Source organism: Myxine glutinosa, chromosome 2 (assembly GCF_964187855.1).
Source record: "Myxine glutinosa chromosome 2, kmMyxGlut1.1, whole genome shotgun sequence".
NCBI lineage: Eukaryota > Metazoa > Chordata > Myxini > Myxiniformes > Myxinidae > Myxine > Myxine glutinosa.
In genome coordinates, this window is record NC_136262.1 from 48,882,687 (window position 1) to 48,900,305 (window position 17,619).

At 48.9% G+C, this 17,619-nt stretch overlaps 1 protein-coding gene across 2 annotated transcripts in view; it reads right to left on the reverse strand.

The window, feature by feature from the left end:
• Positions 1-17,619, reverse strand: part of LOC137421810 (uncharacterized) — a 74,752-nt gene that overhangs the window by 19,698 nt on the left and 37,435 nt on the right. For both annotated transcript variants that reach the window (XM_078773253.1, XM_078773254.1), the window contains exons 5-9: positions 8,649-8,726; positions 8,306-8,395; positions 7,025-7,114; positions 6,651-6,821; positions 314-430 (exon numbers count right to left, since the gene is read on the reverse strand). In XM_078773253.1, the coding sequence (XP_078629379.1) occupies positions 314-430; positions 6,651-6,821; positions 7,025-7,114; positions 8,306-8,395; positions 8,649-8,726 (546 nt within the window). The remainder of the gene's footprint in view (positions 1-313; positions 431-6,650; positions 6,822-7,024; positions 7,115-8,305; positions 8,396-8,648; positions 8,727-17,619) is intronic.

Here is a 17,619-nt window from a genome sequence, read left to right on the forward strand (position 1 = left end):
CGTCAGGAAGGGCATCCGGCCATAAAAACATTGCCTCAAACAGGGAACCAGGATTGTCATGGGGCCCGCAAGGCTAACCCCTGCTCTAGCGGGGAAAAATGGCCTTAAAACGATCATTCATTATTCATTCATCTGAAACGATGGTAATCTGCAAAGTGAAAGAGACTCAAAATTTTGGGCAACCAGTATTTTTGTGTTTGGTACACAAAATAAGTCAAGATAGCCTTTCTCCATCCTTTCTCCATAGCACTTGACATCCAGACTTTTGAACTTCTGATATTCTCAAATGGGGTCACACCAAGCATAAACCTACCTTCTTTGCTTAGGTCCCCTTGGTCTCCTTTCTCTCCTATCGCTCCTGGGATTCCTGGAAGACCTTGAAGACCTATCGGGCCGATAGGACCAGGAGGTCCCATGACTCCCTTTTCACCTGTGGTAGTACAATGAAGGGTATTGGTGATTAACATTCTTATCCACTCATGTCTCGTCATAATGAATGGACCATATATAAATTTATTACATAATAGTGGTTTGTGCTTACATTCTGCAAGCAGATAAATAAATCAGTTAAATGAAAAATGAATGAACAGTATGAGCCGTTTATTTATGAGCAATCCTATCTCGGCCCCTCTCCCAGGTGAATGAGTGATGCGCCACTGACACAGTCCAAGCTCCGCCCCACTCCCACCTGAATATGATGTGCCACCGACACAGTCCAAGCTCAGCCCCACTCCCAGCTGAATATGATGCGCCACGGACACAGTCCAAGCTCCTCCCCAATCCCAACTGAATATGATGCGCCACGGACACAGTCCAAGCTCCGCCCCACTCCCAGCTGAATATGATGCGCCACGGACACAGTCCAAGCTCCTCCCCAATCCCAACTGAATATGATGCGCCACGGACACAGTCCAAGCTCCGCCCCACTTCCAGCTGAATATGATGCGCCACTGACACAGTCCAAGCACCCCCCCACTCCCAACTGCATATGATGCGCCACGGACACAGTCCAAGCTCCTCCCCACTCCCAACTGAATATGATGCGCCACTGACACAGTCCAAGCTCCGCCCCACTCCCAGCTGAATATGATGCGCCACGGACACAGTCCAAGCTCCGCCCATCTTCCGACCGAGGGGGTGAAGCCCCATCTTCCTTTGGAGCCCTGGCACATTTGCTGCCCTCTCTAGGTTTCTCTATCAAAACTTTTCAGTAACATTATTAGCTTCATCATAAATGTAACAGGTTATACCGAGATACAACATTTAATCGTAGAAGTGCTGTTACTGTTATACTGTTATACATGTTTTGTTTTACTTTAAAACTCACTTTTCCCTCTACATTTTACCTGAAATCCTTGGCTAATCATTATTTGACCAAGCAAGTCTTCACACAAGGACTACACACTCTTCAGCTCTTACAGGAATGTTTTATTTAGTTCAGTCTCGTCCATTTTAACTTGTCTGTAAATTAGGCTATGAGCCAAGGGGGTTGGTCGGTACCATACAGATGGAGTAAGGCTCATTGTGATTTTTAGCAAGATATATGTCCCTAGATATGAAAAAAAAGTGATAGCAGTGTATAACTCTCGGCCATCTCTGTGTTATCACCCGAAATATGATTATACGCCCGCTTCGCTTCGCCAAAAAATGTGATATTTGCTAAAATTGGAATAAATATGTTTTTAAGGACCACAGAGTGCCAATAATTTGCATACTGGATGCCAACTAATATAGTAATAGAAATATAGAACATTTGTGGGGGTTATTTATCAAAATATTGATATAATGACAAAAAATATGTTAAATTTAGTGAAAAAGTGGCCGAAATCGCTTCGAGTTCAGAATTCACATTGTACATTTTTGTCAATATTTCAAAAATAAAAACTCCCAGAGTAACATTTGACCCCTCAAAATCTTCGCAAGGAACCACTGCATTGGAATATATCATTACTTTGTAATATGGTGGTTGTTTGGGGCACATATTTTGGCAAAGTTCAAAATATGTTCAACCATACCCCCTAATTTTGATATTTTGGAACGAAACATCGCTTTTGAACATTTTAGGTTTATTCGTCTACTACTTTTGGTATCTCAGTGTAATTTTTGGTATTAGCTAGTATCCTAAAGTAGGTTTGTAACATCAGCTACATTATATTTCACAATGCATGCAAACTTGCTCCACACTCTAGGTTTATCATGATCTCTCGAACAAATACGATCTCGATCTCGATCTTGGCACTCTGTGGTCCTTAAAAACATATTCATTCCAATTTTAGCAAATATCACATTTTTTGGCGAAGCGAAGCGGGCGTATAATAATATTTCGGGTGATAACACAGAGATGGCCGAGAGTTATACACTGCTATCACTTTTTTTTCATATCTAGGGACATATATCTTGCTAAAAATCACAATGAGCCTTACTCCATCTGTATGGTACCGACCGGTCAATTTGGGGGGTCTGGCTCATAGCCTAATTAGGTTCAGCGTTGTTTTTATCGTAAATTAGCTGGAAGATCCTGTCCTTACGTATCGAAGGAAGAACAAACCGGACTCGTATGTTTACGAGAGTGCCACTGGAAAACAAACATCTTCCCTCTCAGGGATATTGTGGGGTAATTGGTTAGACCGTCTAACTGTCTAACTGTCTAACCATGTAACGTCCGACCGTCTATTTAACAGGGGTTCTTAACCTTTTCCCTGTCAAGACCCCCAACGGATTGCCCACGATGTCCCCTTACCCCCTTCGCCAGACTGTTGACTGACCAAGGCGCACCGAAGGTGCGCATAGCTAGGGGGTGCTGGGTGCATGTCCCCCTAGAATTCTTTTGATTTCTAGGTGCTCTGTGGTGCATTCTGAGGGGAGTTTTTACTTTAATTGCCTATTTTTTTGATGCAAATTGGTAACTTATTACCCAGAAAATGGGCCAAGTTCGGGGATCCGCGCCTGATTACCAATCCCATGAGGTTCCAGTGTGAATTCAAAATATCTTGATATTTTGATATTTCATTGAATTTATTACTATTTATTATTATTATTTATTACAAGTCCCATACCCCCAGATTTTGGTCCCCATACCCCCAAGGGGTATGGATACCCCAGGTTAAGAACCCCAAGGTTAGAGGGTTAAAAGGGGCAGGTAAAAAAATGGGGTTTAAGGATAGGTAAAATAAACAGATTGATAGAAAACACTGGGGACGATTGTACAGTGTCAGCTGGTATTATTTTTTTAGTAAAGCCTTTTGTACAGTATACAGTATGAGCCGGTATTTTTTCAGTTACACCTTTTGTAAAGTGTGCAGTGTGAGCCGGTATTTTTTCAGTAACGCCTTTTGTACAGTGTGCAGTGTGAGCCAGTATTTTTTTAGTAAAGCCTTTTGTACAGTGTGCAGTGTGAGCCGGTATTTTTTTTTAGTAATGCCTTTTATACAGTGTGCAGTGTGAGCCGGTATTTTTTTCAGTAAAGCCTTTTGTACAGTGTGCAGTGTGAGCCAGTATTTTTTTAGTACCACCTTTTGTACAGTGTACAGTGTGAGCCAGTATTTCTTTAGTACCGCCTTTTGTACAGTGTGCAGTGTGAGCCGGTATTTTTCCAGTCACGCCTTTTGTACAGTGTGCAGTGTGAGCCGGTATTTTTTTTGTAACGCCTTTTGTACAGTGTACAGTGTGAGCCGCTATTTTTTTAGTAGGGCCTTTTGTACAGTGTGCAATATGAGACTGTATTTTTTAAATAACGCCTTTGTACAGTGTGATCCAATATTTTAGGGCGTAGCCTGTAGGGCAAAGCCTTCTAGAACAGTGTTTGTCTGTTTGTATGTATGTATGTCCCCTCAAATGTATATCAACCGGAGCTGATGATCTGGTGACATGTCAGGATGATGTGATTATGTCTGATGTCATTACGGCGGTACAGCGGCTGACTCTCCACACTCCGCCATTTCGATTTATATGCCGTTCATGCTGAACATATCGTCGAACCTGTCTTATATCACAATCGCCATGCTCTACCTTTACATATTTAATTCAGTGTGAAACACAAACAAACCGATTGTTAAAATGACCATCAAATATCGAAAGCATTTGGCGTTACATCTCTTCCAACAAAACAGTTCGTACCCAACCCATGTGGGGTATTATCTACATTACAGTAGATCTTCCCTCAGTTCTGTAAGTAAAACTTACCTCATGGATGTTGGGATTCCTCCAAATTTCTTTGTTTAATGTTATAAACAGCATTAGCGACTGTTTAAAAAGCTAATCATGTGCGTTTGTGGTTTATAATATTTTACATGCCCGGCTACGCCGCTGTTAGACTTTCGGTCTTGTTTTAGTAATCCCTTTTGTACAGTGTGAGCCAACTGGTATTTTTTTTTAGTAACGCCTTTTGGACAGTATACGGTGTGAGGCGGTATATTTTAGTTACGCCTTTTGTACAGTTTACGGTGTGAGCCGGTATATTTTTAGTAACGCCTTTTGTCCAGTGTACCGTGTGAGCCGGTACATTTTTAGTAGCGTCTTTTGTACAGTGTACGGTGTGAGCCGGTATATTTTTAGTCGCGTCTTTTGTACAGTTTACGGTGTGAGCCGGTATATTTTTAGTAACGCCTTTTGTCCAGTGTACCGTGTGAGCCGGTACATTTTTAGTAGCGTCTTTTGTACAGTGTACGGTGTGAGCCGGTATTTTTTTAGTAGCGCCTTTTGTACAGCATACGGTGTGAGCTGGTATTTTTTTTAGTAACGCCTTTTGTCCAGTGTACCGTGTGAGCCGGTATATTTTTAGTAGCGCCTTTTGTACAGTGTACGGTATGAGCCGGTATTTTTTTAGTAGCGCCTTTTGTACAGTGTATGGTGTGAGCCGGTATATTTTTAGTAACACCTTTTGTACAGTGTACGGTGTGAGCTGGTATGTTTTTAGTGCGCCTTTTGTACAGTGTACGGTGTGAGCCGGAATTTTTTTAGTAGCGCCTTTTGTACAGTGTACGGTGTGAGGTGGTATTTTTTAGTAACGCCCTTTGTACAGTGTACAGCGCCGTCATGTGAAATCCAGGCTGGGGAATCATCCAGTGGAAAGCAAAGATGTGAGAGTCTGCAGCGGCATCATTTTGCCTTTGAACTTATAATATGTAAATATGCTTGAGCTCTGGCTTATCGGGGGATTTCCATTACGGGATTTCCCGGAAGAAGGACCACTGGGTTAGATCAGTGGTGGTTGAAAAAAGGGAATTGACCCGGAATCCTAAAGTTTCAGACGTCTTTTCTTCCACGCTAAAAGTCTGCATCAAGATGGTACCAGGTGGCCCATTTATCTCTCCACAATTTAAACCCCTATAATTCTATTGATAAGAAACAAAATCCAACAATTTTTTTTTACAGGATAGTGATACATATTTCAAGTTTTTATGATAAAGCTTTTATTAAATTCAGAAGTGTACAAAATTAGTTATGGATTTTAACATGATTTCCATCATTTTCAAGCAATGTGTGCAACCTTTCGCAATACTCCAAAACCACTTCCTGTTGCATTCCAACTGTCATTTCTCCAAAAAGCTGTTTCAATCTGCTCTTTCGGATCTTGAATGTTCACTGGTTGAGTTGTGTAAACGTCGTTGACTTGCATAAAAATTTTAATTGAGGGTATAATCTCATTGTGGACGTTGTCACAAAAAATTAATGGGAAACACCACAGCAAGCTGGGTCATCCAACATCTCTTGGTGAGCAGAAGGAAGCAGGACTTGTGGAGCATCTGAAAGCTCTTTCAGCATGGGGGTTTCCCTTTGACATGACTGACTGACTTTGTTTATTCATACTTATCTAAAGTTGGTCAAGTTGTGCGGCAGTTCTCCAATAATTTATCCAGGCTATGTAAATGCATTAATTTGTTAAGTCATAGTCAAAAGGACAAATGTAAATATGGCAAAAAAGGGGGAAAAAAACAAAAAAAAATTGCTATGGGCCCACAACAGAAATTATACTACATTTTTGCATCTATTGCTAAAAGGAGAAGTGTCCTTCCTTGAGTGTTATATCCATGATCGCTGCTAGCTTGTATTAGCAGGAAATGGTATGAACCTGACACCTCTCATCCATGGATATTTCTCATATTTGTTATTTTGGTTAACAATTTGGTTAACTGTGTGTCCAGTTTGCATTCAGGAACAGAACAATTATGGTTAGCCATATTGAAATTGCCACTCTTTCGTCTAAATGCTGAAAATTCTGTTTAAAAGGCGATTTCAATTACAGATTTCGTGTTGGCAATGGCAGGTTAAAAGTGCCCGGTGAGCAAAACAGAATAACAACACAACACATGCGCAAAAGGCTTCGTTTAGCATTCATACGTCATCTTGAAAGTCACGTACTCCTTCCCTTTACTCACATCTCCTTCAAAACCTCTTTTCCTTCTCTTCCTACTCCCATATCCCTCCATTCTCATTCCTCTCGTCTTCCCTTCTCGGCTTCTCTTCCTTTTCTCAATTTAATCCTCCACCCCCTCTCCCTTCACCCCCCCCCCTGCCGCCCCCCCTTTGCAGTGCCCCACAATGCGTTTGCAATCAAAAGATGGTTTGTATTATTACCATTGTTGCCTCGGTTCTGTTTCAGCATGTAAGCTTTAAGTTGTACAAACACAATGTAGCTCATCTGGTCTTACCTGCAACCCCTGGCAACCCCAGAGGTCCAGAAGGTCCAGGCAGTCCCATTTCTCCCTTTGCTCCCTTCTGCCCAGGACGACCATCGTTTCCTGATATTCCAACCCTTCCTGGATTACCTGTGGCTCCGGTTTCTCCTTGTTGGCCCTGTATTCCTGGATCACCTTTAGATCCTTCACGGGGATATTTTGCAAGAAGCATCCATCATATTTTATGGCAGGTCATAAACCGTTGAATTTTTTTTTTTTTATCACTTTACGTGACAATTAATTACATTTTCCTCTTTACATTTTGGTTCCTTTATTATGACACAAAACAAACATTAATTCTCATGTACTCACATAACACACAAGACACCATTATGTATATAACATACCAGGGTCCCCCTTGCTGCTCTTCTCGCCTTTAGGGCCAACTGGACCTTGCTCTCCTTTCTCTCCTGTTGATCCATGTTGTCCTTTGTCACCTGGAAAGAAATGAAACCAAAACACCAACCTATGACAATGTTTGCAACCTTGTATCAAAAGTTCACCACACAAAAGCCACGCCTCTCAGGCGGGGCGTGGTATGCAAATAAGTCAGCCACGCCTCTCAACGGGGCGTGGTATGCAAATCGAGTCCGCCCGGGCAAGGCAAGTCCGGACATGTCCGGGCGAGTCCGGGCAAGTAACCGCCCGCCGGTTACGTCATCGGCCGGTGCAAGGTGATTGTGTCATGCTTCCGGTAACCGCTACAATATTGTAATGGTCATGGAATTCTAACCGGTCCAATGAACCACCAAGCAAGTAGGCGAAGAGAGGTCACCATGTCTGCCTGAAATTTGTGTGGGCGTAGCCAGCAGTTTAAGAACCACATGCCATTGGCGAATCCGCCTGACAGCTTTCGATGGCTTATAAATGGCGCCTCAAAGGCACAATCCCAATTCACCCGTATAACGGGTCAAATTGCCCAAATAACTAAATGCACTTCAGAGCCACCAATCCCTCTGTGACCATAGACAGGGTTCTCATTAACAAAGGATTTATTAACAGAAGAAACTATGAGGAGGTGAAGATATGAGAACACGGCCACAAATGGTGGAACAACTCGATCCAACTCCGCCCATCCCTCGAGCTGCGTGACCTTTTGCCCAGTTTTGCTCGTGGAAAAACACAAAGACAGATTTACATGGGGAATGCTGCAGAGTGTATGGAGGGGAAAGATGGGGCTTGGATACAAAGACTGGAGGAGGGAGGCAAGAGATTCTAAACACAACTCAGCACTATCTCGCTAATTACATTAATTACTTCACACTTATGCTAACACGCCCTATGAAATAAATAGAATAAACTATTTCCCTTTTACCGGTTAAAGCGTTCCGTAACAATATAATTGGGTATGATGAGTTGCACAGGTGTTTCTTCTACCTGTGCAACCTTGGCTGAGCTGGGGTCTGTTATATAATTTCAGACTGAGATCTTAAATTCTGAGATGTATCACCCTGAAAAGATGAGCGCTTCCCTCATCCCTGGTTATGTCCTTTCTATGGTCGCTTGTCCATTTCCTCCTCGTCATCCTGTCATTCATCTAAAAGGATCTCAATGGCATTTCCCTACAGATTTTTCTCATGCGTTGCACTTACCCCATAGACTCCTTACTGCTCTGAAAATCTCCATACCTGGATCTCCTTTTGGACCCGGAAGTCCAGCAGCAGCTCGTTGTCCTTTCTCACCCTGAGGTCCTGTTGGCCCCACATCTCCTTTGGGACCTGAAAAAGCTAAATATTGTCAGAAAAATTATTTTGTTCTTATTTTATTTGATAATTGTCAATGTGGCATATTCCAAAGTCCTCACATATACCCACATATCTAAACTGAGCTTCAGGCTCCAAAGGCACCGAGACTGCCCGTAAATGGTGTTTGTTCACGTGATATACCAATAACGTGTATTTTACAAGTACAGTACCATACAATGTGTTACTCAAAGTATCCATTTAGACCCACCATGATTGTGTAACATACCGGCATCTCCCTGAGTTCCTGGCATTCCGGGAATACCTCTAGAACCTTTCTCTCCAGGTGGGCCAGGAGCACCATGCACTGTGGTAAGAAATAATAAAACGATTAGTCCATAGCTTAGCTCCAACAGTTAAAGCAGTGGTTCCCCAAAAAAAATTTTGGCCACAACCAAAATTTGAAATGACATTCGCCTCATGACCCAAATAGTACCGGTACCTACCTGGTACCAGTACCTACGATAAAAATTAATCAGAGAAAATGCTTTCAATGTGAAAAATGCAAACGAAATTGGAATCAAAATGTTGGAGTGTGAAGAGTCAGCCGCTGTACCGCCGTAATGACCTCAGACGTAATCACATCACCCTGTCATGTGACCAGATCCTCAGCTCTGATTGGTATACGTTTGAGGGGACATACATACATACATACATACATACATACGGACGGACAAACACTGTTCTCGATGGCTTTGCCCTATGGGCTACGCCGTAAAAATGACATCACTTCCATGTTTATACCACGGAGAGTCCCACAGGATTAGATTTTATTTAACCAAACGTTTCCACTTTCTTCATATAATTTGAAGACAAGTTTTTTCCATTCATGATGTTGAAGGAACTGCGCTCCAACGCGAGTCGAAAGAATTGACGCGACCAAAGACGGAATTCGTCCGAGTTGCTTTATTGAAACAAAACAGCTCAGGTATTCTGACAAGCCCGTTTTTCGGGCAACAATATATATACACATTTATGTCGGGAAGTTTGCCCGGCAAAAGCTATACCGGGCATGCCCGGGTATCAAGGGCGAGCCTTGGAAAGGCGAGTCTGGACCTGCCCGGGCGTGTTTGGCTGCGGCCTGGCAAGTCGAGGCTGGGCGTGCCCGAGCGCTCTGGGCGAGCCCTGGAAAGGCGAGAGCGGGCATGCCCGGACGCTCTGGGCGAGCCCTGGAAAGGCGATAGCGGGCATGCCCGGACGCTCTGGGCGTGCCCTGGAAAGGCGATAGCGGGCATGCCCGGACGCTCTGGGCGAGCCCTGGAAAGGCGATAGCGGGCATGCCCGGATGCTCTGGGCGAGCCCTGGAAAGGCGAGAGCGGGCATGCCCGGGAAAGACGAGACCGGGCGTGCCCGGGAGGTTCGGGCGTGCCCGGGAACAGTGAGTCCGGGCATGCCCGGGAGAGGCGCGTCTGGCCGTGTTCTGGCCGGTGCAAGGCGATTATGTACATCCAGCGGTAACCGCTACACACGCCCCTCCAGAATCGACCTGCACCGGCAGGGTCAATTTAAGGGGGGTCCGGATGACCCGGCCGAAGCGACCCCTGGAGGGTCGTGGGGAGGGGTCTGACGTGGTGGTGGGTGGTCGAGCGGGGGGAACTGTGGACGGGGGGCGGCCTCGCCGCGGAGGAAGGGCCAACCGTGGTGGTCGGTCGACGTCCATGTGCGCCGGTTTGAGGCGGTCCACAGAAATCCAGTCCGGCCGGCCGCCGAAGTCGACGATGAAAGACTTGTCGCCCCGTCGCAGGACCCGGAAGGGCCCGTCGTACGGCGGCCGGAGTGGCCCCCGGTGCGCGTCATGACGCACAAAGACGTACTCCGCTGTGCGAAGCGCCGGGGTTGACGTAGGACTGGGGGCCACCGTGGCGGGACGTCGGCACGGGGGCAAATCGTCGGGCGGCCTCCTGGAGGTCCGAGCGCTGGCGAGCGGCGGACCAGGGACTGGTAGCGTCAGGCACGAATTCGCCCGGGACGCGGAGTGGCTGGCCGTAGACGAGCTCGGCGGCGGACGCCTGGAGGTCTTCCTTGGGGGCCGTGCGAAGGCCCAAAAGGACCCACGGCAGCCGGTCGGCCCAACCGTCGTCCTGAAGGCCGGCCATGAGTGCGGCCTTCATGGAGCGGTGAAACCGCTCGCACAACCCATTGGCTTGGGGGTGGTAGGCCGTGGTGCGGTGCAGCGTGACCCCCAACGAACGGGCGACCGCGCCCCAAAGCTCACAAGTGAACTGTGGGCCGCGGTCGGATGAGATGTCCGCTGGTGCGCCAAAGCGCGCGACCCAGGTGGCGATGAATGCCTGCGCCACGTCGGTGGTGGTGGTGGAGGTGAGGGGCACGGCCTCCGGCCACCTGGTGGTCCTGTCCACCATGGTGAGCAGGTGGGTGAACCCCCGCGAGGGGGGCAGGGGACCCACCAGGTCCACGTGGACGTGGTCGAAACGCCGTTCAGGCACGGCGAAAGGTGCCAGCGGGGCCTGGGTGTGGCGGTGGACCTTGGCTCGCTGGCAGGCCGTGCAGGCGTTGGCCCAGTCGCGGATGTTTCGTCGAAGGCCGTGCCAGACGAAACGCGCCGATACCAGCTTCTGAGAAGCTTTCCGGCCCGGGTGAGAAAGGCCGTGGATGGAGGCAAAGATGCGGCGCTGCCAGGAAACGGGCACGATGGGGCGAGGCTGGCCCTGGGAGACGTCGCAGAGCAGGACGGTGCCCGCGAAGGGGATGTCGGCCAGGCGGAGGCCCGTGTCCGCCACGCGGAGTGCCTGCACCGAGGCGTCGGTGGTCTGGTCGGCCGCCATGAGCGTGAAGTCCACGCCGAGGTGGACCGCGTTCGCGCTGGCCCGCGAAAGGCAGTCGGCCACGGCGTTGTCTTTGCCGGCGACGTGCTGGATGTCCGTGGTGAACTCTGACACGGCGGAGAGGTGGCGCTGCTGGCGGGCCGACCACGGCTCCGTGACCTTAGCCATTGCGTAGACCAACGGCTTGTGGTCGACGAAAGCCGTGAACGGGCGGCCCTCCAGGAGGTGTCGGAAATGGCGAATGGCCAGGAATAGCCCGAGCAGCTCGCGGTCGAACGTGCTGTAGTTTAACTCGTTCGGCCGGAGTTGCCGGCTGAAAAAAGCGAGTGGCTGCCAAACCCCGTCCACCCATTGCTCATGGACGGCGCCCACCGCGTAGTTGGAGGCGTCCGTAGTGAGGGCGATGGGCGCGTTGAGCACCGGGTGAGCCAGCAGCGTTGCGTCGGCGAGGGCCCGTTTGGCACTGGCGAAGGCCGCGTCCATGGCCGCGGACCAAACAATGTCATGCTTGGCCGGCTTGCCCCGGAGGGCCTCGTAAAGGGGCCGCATGAGCTGAGCAGCACGGGGCACGAATCGGTGATAAAAATTCACCATGCCGAGGAACTCTTGGAGGGCCTTGATGGAACGGGGAAGCGGGAACGTGGTGATGGCCTCGACCTTGGTCGGCAGCGGCACGGCCCCGGTCTTGGTGATGCGGTGGCCCAAAAAGTCAACGGTCGTCGCGCCGAAGTGGCATTTGACCGGGTTGACAATTAAGCCGTGCTCGCTGAGGCGACCGAACAGTGTTCGGAGGTGGAGGAGGTGCTCGGCGCGGGACGTGCTGGCGACGAGGATGTCGTCCAGATAGACGAAAAGAAACGGCAGGTCGCGCAGCACGCCGTCCATCAAGCGCTGGAATGCCTGGGCCGCGTTCTTGAGGCCAAACGGCATCCGCAAAAATTCGAACAGGCCGAACGGCGTGATGACGGGCGTCTTCGGGACGTCGGCCGCCCGGACAGGTACCTGGTGGTAGCCCCGTATCAGGTCAATTTTCGAAAAGATGACCCGTCCCGCCAAACGGGCGGAAAAGTCCTGAATATGCGGGATCGGGTACCTGTCGGGGGTGGTAGCGTCATTGAGACGGCGGTAGTCGCCACACGGGCGCCATCCACCCCCCGGCTTTGGCACGATGTGCAGTGGCGAGGCCCACGCGCTATTGGAGCGCCGCACGATGCCGAGGTGCTCCAACGCGTCGAATTCGGCCTTTGCCACGGCGAGCTTGGCTGGGTCGAGGCGGCGGGCCCTGGCGTAGACCGGCGGGCCCGTAGTGGGTATGTGGTGCTCGATCCCGTGCCGCACCGCGACGGCCGAAAACGTCGGCCGCGTGAGGGCCGGGAATTCCACGAGCAGGCGAGCGAACTCGTTCGTTGCCGGGAGGGCGCACGCCAGTTCGGTCGGCGCGTAGCTGCTCAGTGTGCACGCCAGGGAGCTGAAGGTCTCGGCGTGGACAAGGCGACGTCGTTTGACGTCGACCAGCAGCCCGTGCGCGCATAGGAAGTCGGCGCCCAGCAAAGCCACGGGGACGCTGGCGGTAACAAAAGTCCATTGAAAGCGCTGGCTGCCGAAGCAGAGGGTGACGACGCGTGGGCCGAAAGTGCGTATGGCCGAGCCATTAGCAGCGACCAAAGAGGGGCCGTAAACTGCGTCCAGCCTGTCCTGCTCGGAGGCAGGTATGACGCTCAGTTGGGCGCCGGTGTCGCACAGGAAACGCCGTCCAGACGCTTTGTCCCGAATAAACAGCAAGTTGCCCGAGTGGCCGGCGCTCATGGCTGGGAATGAACGCCGGCCCGGCCGTTTCCCGACCTGCCGAAAGTGCACGGGGGCCGGCACGTCCGAGCCTTGTGTCCGAACCTGGCGTGGTAATAACACCACGCCCGGTCAGGTGGAGGCCCCGGCCGTCGTGTCGGAAGCGGGCGGTGCGGCGTGGCGGCCGCCAGTTGCACCGGCAGTTCGGCCTCCAACCGCACAGGGCGCTCGGGCGTCGTGGGCGTCGCCTCGGACGGCGGCGGGCTCCAGGTAACTGCGCCGATGTGCTGGCCCGCCGAGGAGATCTTATCGGCTTCCCTGGCGAGGGCGCGGGAATCCGTGATCAACGTGCCAGCCAGGGCGAGGCGTACCGGGTTAGGCAGCTGACGGAGGAACAGCTCCCGGAACAGGAATGCCGGAGAGTGCTCGCCGAGCAACGAGAGCATATAGTCCATGCGCTCGGACGGGCGCATGTCGCCGAGCTCGGGCAGGTCAAGCAGGCGCCGTGCGCGTGCTGCCGGTGAGAGGGCGAAAGCGCCGAGGAGGAGCGTCTTCAGCGCGTCGTATTTGTCAGCAGCCGGCGGGTGCTGGAGGAGGCTCAAGGCGCGGGCCGCGGTGGTGGAACCGAGCGCCGCCACAACATGGTGGAAGCGTGTGTCGTCCGCGGTGATGCCTCGCAGGGCGAACTGGGAGTCCGCCTGGGCGAACCAAACAGCCGCGTGAGTCTCCCAGAAGGTAGGCAGTTTAAGCGTCACTGCCGTATCCATGTCGGTAGGTCACCAATGAAGGAACTGCGCTCCAACGCGAGTCGAAAGAATTGACGCAACCAAAGACGGAATTCGTCCGAGTTGCTTTATTGAAACAAAACAGCTCAGGTATTCTGACAAGCCCGTTTTTCGGGCAACAATATATATACACATTTATGTCGGGAAGTTTGCCCGGCAAAAGCTATACCGGGCATGCCCGGGTATCAAGGGCGAGCCTTGGAAAGGCGAGTCTGGACCTGCCCGGGCGTGTTTGGCTGCGGCCTGGCAAGTCGAGGCTGGGCGTGCCCGGGCGCTCTGGGCGAGCACTGGAAAGGCGATAGCGGGCATGCCCGGACGCTCTGGGCGAGCCCTGGAAAGGCAATAGCGGGCATGCCCGGACGCTCTGGGCGTGCCCTGGAAAGGCGATAGCGGGCATGCCCGGGAAAGACGAGACCGGGCGTGCCCGGGAGGTTCGGGCGTGCCCGGGAACAGTGAGTCCGGGCATGCCCGGGAGAGGCGCGTCTGGCCGTGTTCTGGCCGGTGCAAGGCGATTATGTACATCCAGCGGTAACCACTACAATGTAAATGTTTTCTGCAACAATGTGAAAGAAACTTGGTGAGTTGGGTGAAACATTGGCAGAGTTGCAGGAATATCAAATGAAGTGAGCTCTGTGCAATTATGTATAAATTATTAGCTCAACTGGACTTTAGTCTGGTGAGCTTATGCGATCGAGCAGTGTCTGTGGGTAAGTCAGTCAGTGAGTGAGTCATTGAGTCATTGAGTCTGGAAACACTCCAGTCATTATCACTTGAACCAAACACGATTTTGATGAAACTCGGCCACAAGCTTCATATCTGATGCCTAACGAAGGTGTATTCACTGCATCAAAATCTGCGCTCATTAAGGGTGTCTACGGGGAGGAGGAGGGAGGGTTTGACCCCTCCAAAATAGGTATTTGCTCTCTTCTACGAAACTGCACACACGATTTTGATGAAACTTGACCACAAGCTGCATATCTGATGCCTAACGAAGGTGTAATGACCGCATCAAAATCTGCGCCCATTAAGAGGGTCTACGGAGTGGGGAGGGGGGTTTGACCCGCAAAAAGGTACAGCAGCTGACCCTCCATACTCCGGCATTTTGATTCCAATTTCGTTCAGACCGAACATATCGTCGAACCTGTCATATATCACAATCGCCATGCTCGACCTTAACGTTTTTCATTCAGTGTGAAACACAAACAAACCGATTGTTAAAATGACCATCAAATATCGAAAGCATTACGTCTCTTCCAACAATACGGTACGTATAGGCCTTAGTCTTCATGCCTCATCTTCGGACCGTTTCGGACAAATTAAGCCTAGGTTTCTTAATACAGTAATGTATCGTTTCAGTAGTATCGTTTTTGTAATAATAATAATAATATAGTAAATATAACCATAACACTTTAATCCCAATGTCGTGAATACATAGTTAATGGATTGAAGTGGTGGACAGTTCATGAATCAATGATAAGCGGTGTACGGACTAACAACCGTGGAAGTAAGGAATTCGCCTTGTTTTTTTGATAGCATGTTATTATCCAACCCTTGTGTGGTACATAAATTACAGTAGATCTTCCCTCAGTTCTAGAAATAAAACTTACCTCACGAATGTCGGGATTCCTCCAAATGTCTTTGTTTAATGTTATAAACAGCATTAGCGACTGTTTAAAAAGCTATTCATATGTGTTTGTGGTTTATAATATTTTACAAGCCAAGCTACGCCACTGTTAGATTTTCGGTCTTGTTTTTGTTAGATCATGTAGATCACGAAATCCGATGGTGTCTGACTCGCATACTTGGCAGAGCGGAGTAATTTTAAAAACAAAATGGCATCCGGTGATTCAGTCTGCATACATGTTGTTTTTATTTTATTCACACCAAATATGTGTTGTATGGTATCAAATGAAAAGAAATGTTGCTGCAAGAAATAATATAATGTCATAAATGTTTTTGGTACAATAAAAATGAAATATTTGCTATATACATATTGTCACGTGGACCCTTCCGGTTAACACCAGGGACCGCGGAAGACCAGAATGGCTTTAATGGAGGCGACGACCAAACACGGATTGTGCTATAATAAACGCGGGAGGAAGAAGGGAAGTGGAAAGCTGTGGTAAAAGCACTTACCTTCTGGTGAACCAATGGCAGCTTCGATCCTGCGGGGAATTAATGTACTCGACAAACACAAGATTTAGAATGTACAAAAATAAAGATTTATTCCACGGAACCCGATAACAAGAAATGCAACTGTAATCAAATAATGTAACTAAATTGGGATCCCACTCACCAGACTCAACAACAGGACACAGAGATGAATGAAAGAAAAAGAATCGTCGTGTAAAATGTTCTGTGGGTGCGGCCTTATCTTGTCTGTCGTCTTGTATAGTCTGCCGTCCAAACACGGCTCCGTTCGGCCCCGCTCGCACACCACCAGACCTCACTCCAAGCTCCAATCGATCGCACACCACGAGGTCCCTCGCTCCAAACTCCAAGCTCAAGAAGCGCCGATCGCACACGAGGCCCCAAAGCACCGCTCCAAGCTCCAGAAGCGCTGATCGCACACGAGGCCCCAAAGCACCAAAAGCACCGCTCCAAGCACCACACAGATGTCGAGCCAAGACCACCCGGACCTCTCAAGACCAAGAGGAAAAGCGCAGATAGCAAAAGATAGCCAGGGAAGGACATGCGCAAGAGAGTTCGAGCTGCCAGAGGAAGCTGTGCAAGCCAGAAGCGCCGGATGTCCAAGAGTGCAAGAGAACTGCTGGATCTGCAAGACTGAAAGAGGGAAAATGTCCTTCGGCGCGCCCCTATATAACCTTGCGGCGGTGACATCAGCCTTGGCGCACCACCCAATCAGTGCCCTCCACCAAATCACAGGCCTGTGGCGTGGTAATAGCTCGTGCTACTCGATGTGGCTGGGCCTGCCGGAGGTGTATCTGGCGGCGGCCATCATCGGCGGTGGCCTGGCCTGGTTTCCTTACCTGTTCCTTCCAAAGTCACTGTCAGGGAAGGGAATTATTTAATGTTGCGCTAAGGGCCTGTTTAAGTGTTTAAATGAGTGTATTGCCATAAGGGACGAAGGTTTGACTACCAGGTTTGACACACAGGGGCTGTTATCTTAATGCCTACACCATCTAACACTCGAACATCCTGGTATGTTCACAGGTATACATCTTAACCTGACAAACCGGACTACACAGAACTTATTACAAGGTAGATTCCCTATCGCGTCAGTCGAAGCATGTTAGACTTTTGGTCTTGTTTTTGTTAGATCACGTAGATGACGAATTCCGATGGTGTCCGACTCGCATACTTGGCAGAGCGGAGTAATTTTAAAAACAAAATGGCATCCGGTGATTCAGTCTGCATACATGTTGTTTTTATTTTATTCACACCAAATATGTGTTGTATGGTATCAAATGAAAATAAATGTTGCTGCAAGAAATAATATGTCATAAATGTTTTTGGTAAAATAAAAATGAAATATTTGCTATATACTTATATATACTGTATATATACTGTATATATATACTGTATATTATGGTGGAGCTTAAAAATTTAAAAAAAACTAAATTTTTATTTTTGAACGTCTTACCCCCTTAATCTGTTCCATATAATATAGAAACACTGTATAAAAAGGTTGAGCACTAAATTATTATGTTTAGGGGTAGCTCAAGGGCCGCAAAGATTATGAAAACTATAAAAATTCAACGAATTACGAGTATATCAGACTATATCTTAATTTATTTTAAACAACACACTTGAACACAGTATTTATTTTTGAACACGTTAATAGTGAATTCTTTGTTCAGTTTCTGACAGAGTTCATAGTATC